General features: G+C 41.0%; 1 protein-coding gene across 1 annotated transcript; it reads right to left on the minus strand.

Moving 5' to 3' along the window:
* Positions 1-71: 71 nt before the first annotated feature.
* LOC117302784 (neurofilament medium polypeptide-like) lies at positions 72-7319 on the minus strand. Its single transcript, XM_033786817.1, has 6 exons — positions 7206-7319; positions 5771-6493; positions 4715-4919; positions 4040-4179; positions 3515-3650; positions 72-821 (listed from the first exon to the last, which is right to left on the minus strand). Exons 2-6 carry the CDS (start codon positions 6450-6452, stop codon positions 695-697), a joined length of 1290 nt encoding a protein of 429 aa, XP_033642708.1. The 5' UTR covers positions 6453-6493; positions 7206-7319; the 3' UTR covers positions 72-694.
* Between the last annotated feature and the right edge of the window lie 4517 nt (positions 7320-11836).

Here is an 11836-nt window from a genome sequence, read left to right on the forward strand (position 1 = left end):
CATTATTCTCTTGCAACTTCGATGACCAGTTGAGCCAAAATTTTCACAGATTTGTTATTTTCTGCATTTGTGGGAACACTTGGGATACACCAAGTGAAAATACTGGTCTTTGACAATTACCAAAGGTGTCAAGTGCCTTTAAAGTAGGGAAACATTTTAGGGTGGGGCAACCTCTGCCCTATAGACCTTTCCGTTTGCAAGTTCAGAGCCCGAGGTTTTGGGGATCGAGGTTAGACAAATATGGAAAGCCATAAATGCAAAACAAAAACAGACAGCTACTGTTCTGTTTGCAGTAACGTTACACAAAATATTCAAACTTAAGTGTTGAATTTGTTTTGAACAAAACAACCGGTCATGGGAGGTATTTGAAAGTTTGCAGGAAACGCTGAGTTTGCTCATGAAACTGGGCACTGCGACAACGCAACATTCATGCTGGAGGATTGTGTCACTGATGTCCGATTGTGTTTCATAGGTAAATTATGTTGTTGTGAATAGTCGTGAGCGACACAAATGGTTCACCAAACAGGTTCCGTAGTCGCGACTATTTTTGTAGTAGTCGTGGCTGCACAATAATTAACCACGTCGTTAAAAAAAAAAAAACGATATTCGCGACACCACTAAGCATTCAATAGTCTCTACTTGTCGCACTAATCGCCCAGGTCAATGTGAAATTTATATCAGGAGACGACAGTCTTTAGAAGTTCTTAAACTTCTTCTTAAAGCTGTGATGAATCTTGACAGGTTTCTCCCTTAGCGTTGGCTCAGGGAGGTCCACAGCTCTGTCTGCCTCCTTCACCGACTCAAACCAAATAAAACCATATCTGTTGAAACAAGAGAAACTTTAGTTTCCTTCCGTAAAGTTTTGTCATAAAAACACTTAATACCTATTTCACTATCATACAGCAGAAATGCCATTGGTATTTTAACCCCCACGACCATCAAGCAAAGACACCATAAATTATTATGTACTAATTGGTATTACAAGCGAAGTAAACATTCTGCTGCTCATTTAGTAATAACACTAAGTGTTTTCTTGTAAAGCATTCAAACAGCGCTCGACAAAAGTTGCAAACCATTCACTGAAAAACATGTATACAGTACAGTACATAGGCCTAGCATATCCAAAATAAAAACAAGTTTGAACAACATTTTTGACACCTTGCACCAGGGTCACTGCGGCTTTAGTCTGCCGCTGTGGAACTCAACATGCCCTAAAGGCCATATCAATTTTAAGGGTACTCCCCAGGGAGCTGAGAAAGACTAACGGAATATTATTGGCCCAATGACAAGCAGCCCATGTCACAACACCTTTGGATTAATCCTATCTCGAGTTAGGATGAGTAACTCATCCTAACTGAACTGAGGACGGGTTTAATACGTCCTAACATCTGTGGATACGGAACTTTACTCGTCCTACATGTAAGATTAATCCTAAGTTAGATAGAGTTTGTCGAAATCGAGGACAGGGCACTTGAAGCGCATCGGTATGGTTATTGTGAAATGCGCTATATAATAACTTATTATTATTATTATTATTATTACTATGTATAACACACAGGGAATTTGACTCCAAAAAATAAATTACAGCCAAGATGATTGTGATATGTTTCTAGTATATGTGACCATCCACCACCAATAGGCTGTAAAGTTGCACTTGTACATTGCAGAGCCTATTAAATTGTTTGGGTTTTCAAGAAATCTTTGAGAAATCTGAATAAAAAAGTAGGTGGCTTTGAGAAATCATAACTTCGTCAAGAAAAGTCTGATTTAAATGTGGATGGTATCATTTTGAAGCTGATTACACACTCTCTCCAAAAATGCATTGAGCCCATAACAGTAAAAGTGTCAACTTTACAGCCCATTGGTGGTGGATGGTCACATATTTGTTATTATCAACACATTAAAATTGAGCAAGGTGGCCCATAGGCCAAAATCGCTTCAATATACAAAGTTTAAACAATTGCCTTAAAATATTACAAAGTTCAGGCCTGTATGCTTCGTCTCTGAAAGGCCAATGACACCAAAGCTTTTTCTCTTTGGTAAAGGGCACCTTATGAGGAAATGGTTAACTTCTACTGAAGCATTTCAAGGGCACCAAGGCATTGACCAGGGGGGCATGGAGGCAATTGCCTTTAGTGCCTCCGTGAAGTATCGGGCCTGATGAGTTAAAATTACAAAAAATACAATAAAGTGCATTTATAGCAATATACCGGTACAACAAATTGAAGAAGAAATTCAACTCGAGACTAGAAATATACAAACAAGAAGAGAGCAAGATGGTCATTGTTGTAATCAACAACCAAGCCCGCCTTTGGCATTCACGAGCTTCACTAGAGCAGGTATTGAGGACACTAGACACTATTGGTAATTACACAAAAAACATTGTGATGACCCGCTCCCTCTGAAGTAACCGAGTTTTTGAAGAAAGAGATCTCTTTCTCAAAATTTCTCACCCAAATAATTAAAGACTTCAGCTGAAGCCCTTTATTACACACTATGAAAGCACACAAAGTAATGCAACAGGGGTGTTTTGTCCTTTCCTTTCCAAGTTTTCACAGGTTTGTTATTTTATGCATATGAAAATTACCAAAGGTGTCCAGTGCCTTTAAAGAAGATTGTGCATTGGAACTGAGAACCAGCAGAGAACTCTTGTACAGAGAAGCCGGGGGGGTCAATCGACCCTTCCCATGAAATATGTAAATTGCACATAGCGCGTGCGCACTAACGTTTTGGTTGGCAATTTGAGGGAACATCGCGTGTTTTGAACACGGGTAATGGGTGCGTCACGCAGACGCGATTGCGCGTCTGCTTAGTGCACAACTCTATGGCGTTTGCCAACCAACAGGGTATGTACGCATGCGTGAATGTAATTAGCATATTTCATGGGAAGGATCCATTGAATTGGACTGTCGACTGGTTGTGGCAGCTTGAAGAAGGGAGAGGAAAAGACTGTTCTAGATCTCCTTGCAGTAATAAAAAAGATGACAATAACGATACACGTGTTTTGAACTTCTTGCGAGTTTAAATCATCAGTCATGCTCAATGCTATCCAGTCAAGAGCACATGTCAATATGGCTGCCTAGTAACTGAACACTAGCGGGCAGTGGATAAGATATTGTAACAACCATAGACCTTATCTCATGATACCCAAGCCTACATCCGTATGGACTGTAAAAGGGGTAACCCTGTTTCATCCCTAGGAGGAGGTGGCAACGGCCTCTGGAAAAAAAATAATTGTAGCCCACACCTTGAAGTGGCCTTCAGGCCTTGTGTGTCTGGCGACTTGCATTAAAAAAAAAATAAAAAATATTTTTTTTTTAAATCGATAATATTTGGTATGTGCGCATTAGACTTGAAATGAGGTGCATGCTGGTCTAGCTAGCGATCAAGTTAGCTAGACCAGCATGCACCTCATTCAATGCCTTAAGCGAGTGTACTGAGTGTTTTGCGATAAGGTCTATGGGCTCTCTAGTCGAGTTGATGAGGAATGACTCCAATCACCAAGGCGACTTACCTCTTGGATTCGTTCGTTTTATGTCGACGGATGACGACCACTTTGCCCGGTTTGACGCCTCTTGACTCCAAGTAGGTTTTCAGCTCGTCCTCGACAACCTCCTTATGGAGACCACCAATGTGGACTTTGTACGGAACTAGACATGAGAAGAAACAGAGGGTCAGGACAGCTGAGATTTGTTGGGACAGGAATGAGGTTTGAAGAACGTCAACATGACTAACAATTTATCTCATACGTGTTGGTTCAGACCCAGAACCTCAAGGATGTTAGAATTTAGAGGGCTCTGTGCATCGTGCAATTAAAGGGACACGTTGCCTTAGATAATAATAATACTGAACCATTTTTGTAGAGCATATATCATAATCACAGAGAAGTCTCTATGCACTTTGAGATGAAAACAAAAGAGAAGTTAATACAAAAGCAAAATTTAGGGCGAGTTGGTCTATAAAACAGTGTTTGTAACCATTTGTTATGAAATGCCATGGTTAGATTATTCTAATTACAATACAGTTCTAAGAGGCTTACGGTTCTTTATTAGCGGAAGGCGTCTGATTATCTTGAGGTTGGTGCTCCAGTCGTTCCGAATTGGGGCAGGCATCGAGATGCCTTGCAGATCTAGAAGCTTCTTGGCCTCATCTTCAGTCTTGACGATGATCGTTGCAAAGCTGCGAGAGAGAGGACAGACAATATATTATTCACTTCCACTTTATTTGCCGATGAATTTCTTAAATTGAATGTCTAGTTTGTTTGTGTTTTTTTTTATATAAGGCAGCGCCTAATTCATAAGGCCACGTACGGCCACTTCCAGGCGAGGGCTACATTTAACTGATATGGGCTATCAACCCAAATCAAAATGCACTGACGCAGTCACCATGGTCCAGGGGTTAGAATGCAGGACTTGCAATCACAAGGTTGTGGGTTCAAGTCCTATCAAACTAACCACTGATTTCCAAAATGACCGGAGTTAATGTTGTCGTCTAGTTACTGAATCACAATTTCTCGATGTGTGGTATTCATAATTCTTAGACGTTAAACCAAAGTTTGTATGATGAGAGAGATTGGCTTTTGCCAGCATGTTGTTTAGGCGGTACCACCAGTGTGTGAGTGTGCCGACGAGAAGATCATTGCTGTACCTTTTATCTACCCAAGAAGTGAAACAGATATAAAATTCCACACAAGAAAACAACAAACGATACTTACTGAGCTTTGGCTGCCCTCATCATGTTTTTCTTGTGGCCACGCTGCTTCGGGGTCAGCTTCGCCATGGAGTCCTTGGTGTCCCATTTCTTCACAGTGCTCAGACTAATCTTCGGATGGATACCTTCCTCCTCCAAGAACATTGTCAGGGTCTCTTTGGTGTTGCCGGGTGGCAGATTCCCACAGTAGAAGACAATGCCATTTGTATCTAATAATGTATAATAATAATGATATCTAAGTCTGCAAGCTGCTCTCTAATCCTACCCTTTCATGTTTCCCTGCTTTTTTTTATACACACACGATGCATTTACCATTTTTATGGTCGAGTAATCCTTCCTTTCATACTGAACATCCTTTGTCCTCACCGCTTTACTCCTATTGGTTTATAGCCACCATATGTTTCTGAAATAGAAACTTTGATTGGCTATCATTTTCCTGCTTTTCTCTGAATCCTTCCCTTAATCACTTTCCCCCTTTTTTTCTATGAATGGATATTGTAATCGTTTGTACATGTTTATGCCTCTGAAGAGGGTCTGGTTTGCATCGAAAGCTAAGGCCATCTTCCCTTAGCCCTACTTATTATAATAATATCAAAGTCTTATACAGCACACGTATCTACCAACAAGGTACTCAAAGCGCTTCTTTTTTTACAGAAAGTAGCACCTTTTAAGGGTCTACAAGGGATTACAAAATCTGCTCTAGTCAATTTTGCTTTGTTCATCCCCAAATCATTCACCCACTCAGTTTCCCTAGATGTTAATAATTTGTTTTTGTATGTCAGTCGAGACAAATGGGGCCTGGGCCCACTTACATAAAAAAAAAAGCTGTTACAAGCAGAAAATACTGCTTGACATATTTCTTTGCCGAGTAAATATTGAGTCAGACACCAGCCACAACAATTGTAATATGGGCTGGTAACCTGTTTCTGCTAAGCACTACTTTTCTATGCAGAGCAATTTTGTGTGCTTACATGCTTTTTTATGAAAAAGGGACATGTATACTTGCTAGGCCTCATTCAAGCCATCCAACGTGATTTGGTTAACTTCATTTATTACTTACCATCTTCGTCGTTTTCCAGGGCAGACACACCCTTTTTCTGTTTCGATAACTTTCTCTTCTTGGATCGTGCCTTGATTGAAGTTGGCCTCTTCACCAGGTTCCTCTCAGAAAGAGGTACCTTGGCAACCGCCTCTTTAGTTTCCATAGGAACGTCCTCCGTCTCTGGAGCAGGTGTTGTTGTTTCCATGACAACATCACTAGGTTGACTCATCTCCTCGCTGTCCTTGCCATCTTCGCTTCCTGCAGCTTTCCGTACCTTCTCTGAAGACGAATCAGAATTCAATGATTTCTTGGCACTCCTTGCCTCAAAGTTGAATGTCACCTCGTCATCGTCTTTGGTTTTTTCCCCAGCTTCTTTTGAAGGCGTCTTTGTCTTCGGAGTTTTTGTCTTCGGAGTTTTTGTCTTCGGAGTTTTTGTCTTTGGAGTTTTCTTCATTGACTTGGGCGTTTCCATGGTCGTTTCTGCCGTTGGGACAGTCACTTCTTGATTCAAACCACTGGTTAGTTCACCCATATTTTCGGTGTCACTCTTTTGGTCAAACTTCCGCTTCTTGGCAGACTTCGGAGTCTTCTTTGTGCTTATCTTTTGTGGGGTTGCCTCATTATTTGTTTTGCTTTCAGTGAAGAGCTCCTTGGCCAGCTCGTCTTGAGACTGCGACTTCCTCACTCCCTTTTTCGTCATTGTCGTAACAAACAGTGGCTCGATGAGGCAACTTACGAAACCTTTGCAAATGAAAAATTATATATGACAACTTCACTTTAAGAAGACAATGATGTTCCTTCCAACCAGCACTTATTCACTCAATATTACAAGAATAAGCATCTTAATAGTTACTCCTAGAACTATGAGGTTCGTTCCACTAGCGTTCGTTGTGGAGACGATATAGCGAAACAAACCTCATAGTTTTAGGACTCAACAATTCTAGGAGTAGGTAACATGTCATTTCTCCTATGAAGTTCGGGATAACTTGTCGGATGGTGCCACCACTTTTTCACTCATTTTTACAAAAAGGGATATCTCATTTGAGGTAAATTAGATACGTATATATTTCATAATCATATCGAATGAAAAAGTGGTGGCGTCACTCATACGAAAATGAACTTTTCCGAAGTTTGTTAGTTTTACCTAGGAGTAACTGACTACCTACTCACTGACTACTCCAACCATGGAGGATTATTTCTACCTCCTCCATGGTACGCACCATCCTAACCAACCATTCCCAAACCATAATATTGATATCCAAATCCATTCCCCAATAAACATGATCAGAATCAGATTCAGAATCAGATGATAAAAAAATAAAATATTTTAATTTAATTCTTTCAATTCATTAAAATTCCGATAACAAATACAATTAATTATAAGGCCCTTAAGTGTTATGTTATTAATATTAACAAATCAATGGCATTACTACACCAACAATTACAAACCCACCTTTTTGTGCTCTGTTTCGTTAACAATTTATTGAGAACGAAGTTTCACATCCACACATTACATGTACAGCAGTCACGACGCACACGTTTCTCATTAAAGGCCACATGTGTTCAGGAAATCTTCACTGGTGACCTTACGTCGTATACATGTAGATCTTACGGGATTCTCTATCGGGACTGGTACCCTTCATTCAGCCCCCCTCGAAAGAGCGCCACCTCTTGACGGATCAAATACAAAACATTTCAACTGCGGTACGCGATTATTCTACCAGTTCCTTGAGTACGAGACTATTGTTGAGCATTACTGATACCTCAAGAATAAGGGGGAGGTCACGTATATAAACGGCGATAATATGGAATTCGGGCTTTCTTTCCCTTTCAAAACTAATCCTCCACTACTACAGGGAACATTTGTGCGTGAAATGAAGGCCATTCATTTCATTTCAGTGAAATGAATGTAGGTAAAAGGGGAGGATGGACGGGACGGACCTACATAGGCTATTTCTGGCGTTTCGAGCCTCAAAGTCTGACGTCAGGTGAAGTTCAGGTTACTAGTCCAGCCGTCGATTTCACCAAACTCTTCCCAACTTAGGATTAATCTTAGTACTTAGGTCGATTTAAATTCCGTATCCAAAAGCATAGGACGCATAGAACCCATCCTAGGTTAGTAGGACGGGTTACTCGACGTCCTAACTCGAGTTAGGATCAATCCTAGCGTTTCGTGAAATCGGCTGCTGTAACCATATCAATACTGTAGAATGTGAAAACAAAAACAATGTCCTTGGGCATTCCATATGAATGGTCAATTTCACTGTCAGTTGCGCTGAAATGATATCCTTTTGTAATCAACGGACCGTAAAAAGAAAACCAAATACAGCAGAACAACAAAAAACGGTCCAGCTTATTGAATAAGTTCATGGTAGTATTGAGCTGTCTCTGATGATCTGATCGATGACAATTATGACAATTGGTTTCCCGCCTTTCTTGTTGATGCTTTGATGCGCCAGGCCTCATCCCCCACCCCTCCACGGTGGACCATCAGGGGACTGTATATTAATCATAACCACGGACATCGGCTACTCCAAGTTAAATACGCTTAATTCATAAATTATTCCTTGCATGCACGAGCGCACAATAACAGTTTAGTTCAGCCACCACAAAACTTGAAATAACACGGACACCATTTTGTACACAATGGAGGGAGCTGTTTCACAAGTTCATAGTTGTAGTTCACAAGTCCACACAGAAATCCAAATGAAAACATTCCTGACTCTGAAAAACAATTCACAGTGGAATGGGGGTACACTACACTACAAACAACCACCGAAGTCCATGTTTCCCGTGAGTCCACTTTGTTAAAGCCAAATATGAATGTGGAAAATCAGTACACTGTCGATTTCTCCTTTAAGCAGGAGGACCTGGCGATGAACTAAACGATTTTTAAAAGAACTCCAATCAGAGTAAAGAGAGAGGGAAGAGCGTTCAAGAGATACGACTTAATAGAAGCCGACGGGAGTGCCGCGCAGATTTGCCTCGGGAGTTTCAGCGCGACAGACGGCAGTGCCCATTGCGATCTCTGCATCACGCAAGGATTTTTGAAGAAAATTTCCTCAACAAACTTTCCCGATGAATAAAGTCCAGTATCTCCAGTAACAATGAACAGGATTGTACCTTCTTTTATTTTAAGCTGCGTTCTTCTCTTCAATTGTTTCACATCTTGCACATCATCAGCACAGGAACTGTCATCAGGTAAAAATTATACTATAAAACCCGTAGGAAAATAAGTTGTAATCCGTATTCAGGCGAAATAAAGACAATATAATCGAGTCCAGATAAGTAGATGAGGCTAGCTGTAGCTGGATTGTCACGAGAACATGTTGAAGCATATGATTCCCGTAGCAACGTCCTTAGAAACAGTCACAGCCGTAACCACACCCACCATTAAAAGACACACGGCTAAACTCCAAACAAAAGTAGCACTTTGGTAGGAATGACCTGTTGAAACCATCGCGCATCTTTTAAAGGCAGTGGACACTATTGGTAATAATTCATTATTACTCAAAATAATTATTCGCATAAAACCTTACTTGGTGACGAGTAATGGGGAGAGGTTGATGGTAAAAAACATTTTGAGAAACGGCTCCCTCTGAAATGAAGTGACATAGTTCACAAAGTGAGAAGACTGGTCTTTGACAAATTATTACCAGTAGTGTCCAGTGTCTTTAAAGGCTATACTTGGACGATATTTGAAGCACTCAGCACTGTAAACTATCGTTGCCAAGTCAGACTTTTTAATATTATTCATAACAAAAAATAGCTTGTGAGGGAATTGTAGCTGACTGACACGATTTCATCCAAAAGAAACCAGTTGAAGAGTCCCTTGGTAATTCTGAGTGACTGTATATAATTATTTCACCCATTTTCTAAGTTGATTTTTCTCACACAGTTTCTGATTGGTCAGTTCGACTGAGAGGCGTGGCAAAAGACCCCTCCCGTGGAATTATACAGATTGCATGGGAAGGGGCGTGGCACGATGTGTGCGGGAAGGGGATAGGGTTGGAGGAAGCAGACGTATGCTGTCGTCAGCTTGGATATTCTGAGGCTGCATCAGCTCAGCGCATCTACACAAGTAAGAATTTGGCCACTTTAAGTCTACTTGTCTACACATAAGAATTTGGCCACTTTAAAGGCAGTGGACACTATTGGTAATTACTCAAAATAATTATTAGCATAAAACCTTACTTTGTAACGAGTAATTGGGAGAGGTTGATAGTACAAAACATTGTGAGAAACTGCTCCCTCAAGTGGAGTTTTCAAGAAAGAAGTAATTTTCCTCGGATTTGATTTCGAGACCTCAAGTTTAGAATTTGAGGTCTCGAAATCAAGCATCTGAAAGCACACAACTTCGTGTGACAAGGGTGATTTTTTCTTTCATAGTTATCTCGCAACTCCATCGGACCAATCGAGCTCAATCTTTCACAGGTTTGTTATTTTATGCATTATGTTGAGATACAGCAAGTATTAGAAGACTGGTCTTTGACAATTATTACCAATAGTGTCCACTGGCTTTAAGTCAGGGCTTTGACCCCAGTAGTGTAGAAGATTCTGTCCCGGAGATTCTGTCCACCCATAATATTTTGAATCCTCCTCCTCCAGATCATCTTGGACACAGAATCTCCGAGAGAGTGACAGACTTCCCTCTCCACTGGCCCAAAGCTATTCGTATTATGCCCTATCCCGTTTCAGAGATACGCAGGATACAAGACTTTCGACCCAATAAACCACTCCTCGTCTTTGCCCAAAGCTATAAAACAGAGAAAATAAATCATCGTGGTGTTTTGATGAAAGTCATTTATGTCTATTTAAAATCAACAATGAAACTATTGTGTCAATTTTCAGACAAGAGCCAGTCAACATTAATGATGATCAGACCGAAATGCTACGGAAGCGAACGGGCAATTACTGACTGTGCGAGCGGGGAGTGGCCGCCCGGCGAGGCCGGTTCCTGCGGCGAGTTGATGCTGGTGGTTTGCGATTCCGTTGATGATCTTCTTGGAATACCACACACTGGTAAGGAAGAACTTTATGTGTCCACTAATATCAGAATGCTAAAAGAGGAAACAATGTTTGTTAGATTTCACAAAGCAATACAACAAGTATTGTGGTCTAGTTTGCTGAATCACAACTTCTTGATTTGTGCAATTCATCATAACAAATAGACAAAGCAATTGTATCACTCTTATGAGAGAGATTGGCTGTTATTAGCGTTGATTATCTCCTTGTGGGGGGGGGGGGCTTTGCTCTCTGACGGGATCATCAAAACAAACTTACAAACAAACAAACAAACGACCTTTGACCTTTTTGGCTTACAGTGTCCTCAACAGGGGGCATCATTGTCATCGCCATCCTCTCTCTACTCAACGTCGCCACTGCGATCGCCATCTTTGTTTTCATCGTGAGACTACGGGAGAAATCAGCACGACGAGCAACGGGTACTCCCTTCACCGCGGCGGCACCGTGTGACCGTGGGGGCGGGAGCGAGCGGTCTTCGGTGGGGGCGTCATGCGGGGAGCAAGACGTGCCTCGGCGATATTTACACGGTGAAAACGTCTACGAGACCGCCATGAATCTTCTCAGAGCGCACCAATCGACTGCCGATGGTCCGGAGGAGGGCGGGGAGAGTCCCGCACCGGAGGCAGCCCGACCGTCGATTTCGAGACAGACTTCAAAAGTCTAAGCCCTAGCTAGTACTCTTTTTAATGGATTCCTTTTGTTTTGGACGAATTTGGGAACTTGGGAACAAAGTCTATGGAAACGTGGACGTGCTCACAACTTTCAGCCAATGGTGGGTCTTCCTTTGATATCATTGAGGGCGCTGTTTGAGCTTCAGTCATAAAAGATAATCAGGGTCTATTCTCGATATGAGTTTTATATAACTTTATTTGTACCTCTGTAGCTATTACAAAATGATAGAAATGTAAAATTAATTTGATATTATATTCTGTAGTATTTAAGGTGAATTAATAACAATCACATTTCAGCTGAAAATTTTGTTTGTAGTACTGATATTAAATCAAGATGAACTGTTTTGTCAAATTGATAAAAATGAATGCATAAAACATTACAAAATAA

This window comes from Asterias rubens, chromosome 18 (assembly GCF_902459465.1).
Source record: "Asterias rubens chromosome 18, eAstRub1.3, whole genome shotgun sequence".
Classification (NCBI taxonomy): domain Eukaryota; kingdom Metazoa; phylum Echinodermata; class Asteroidea; order Forcipulatida; family Asteriidae; genus Asterias; species Asterias rubens.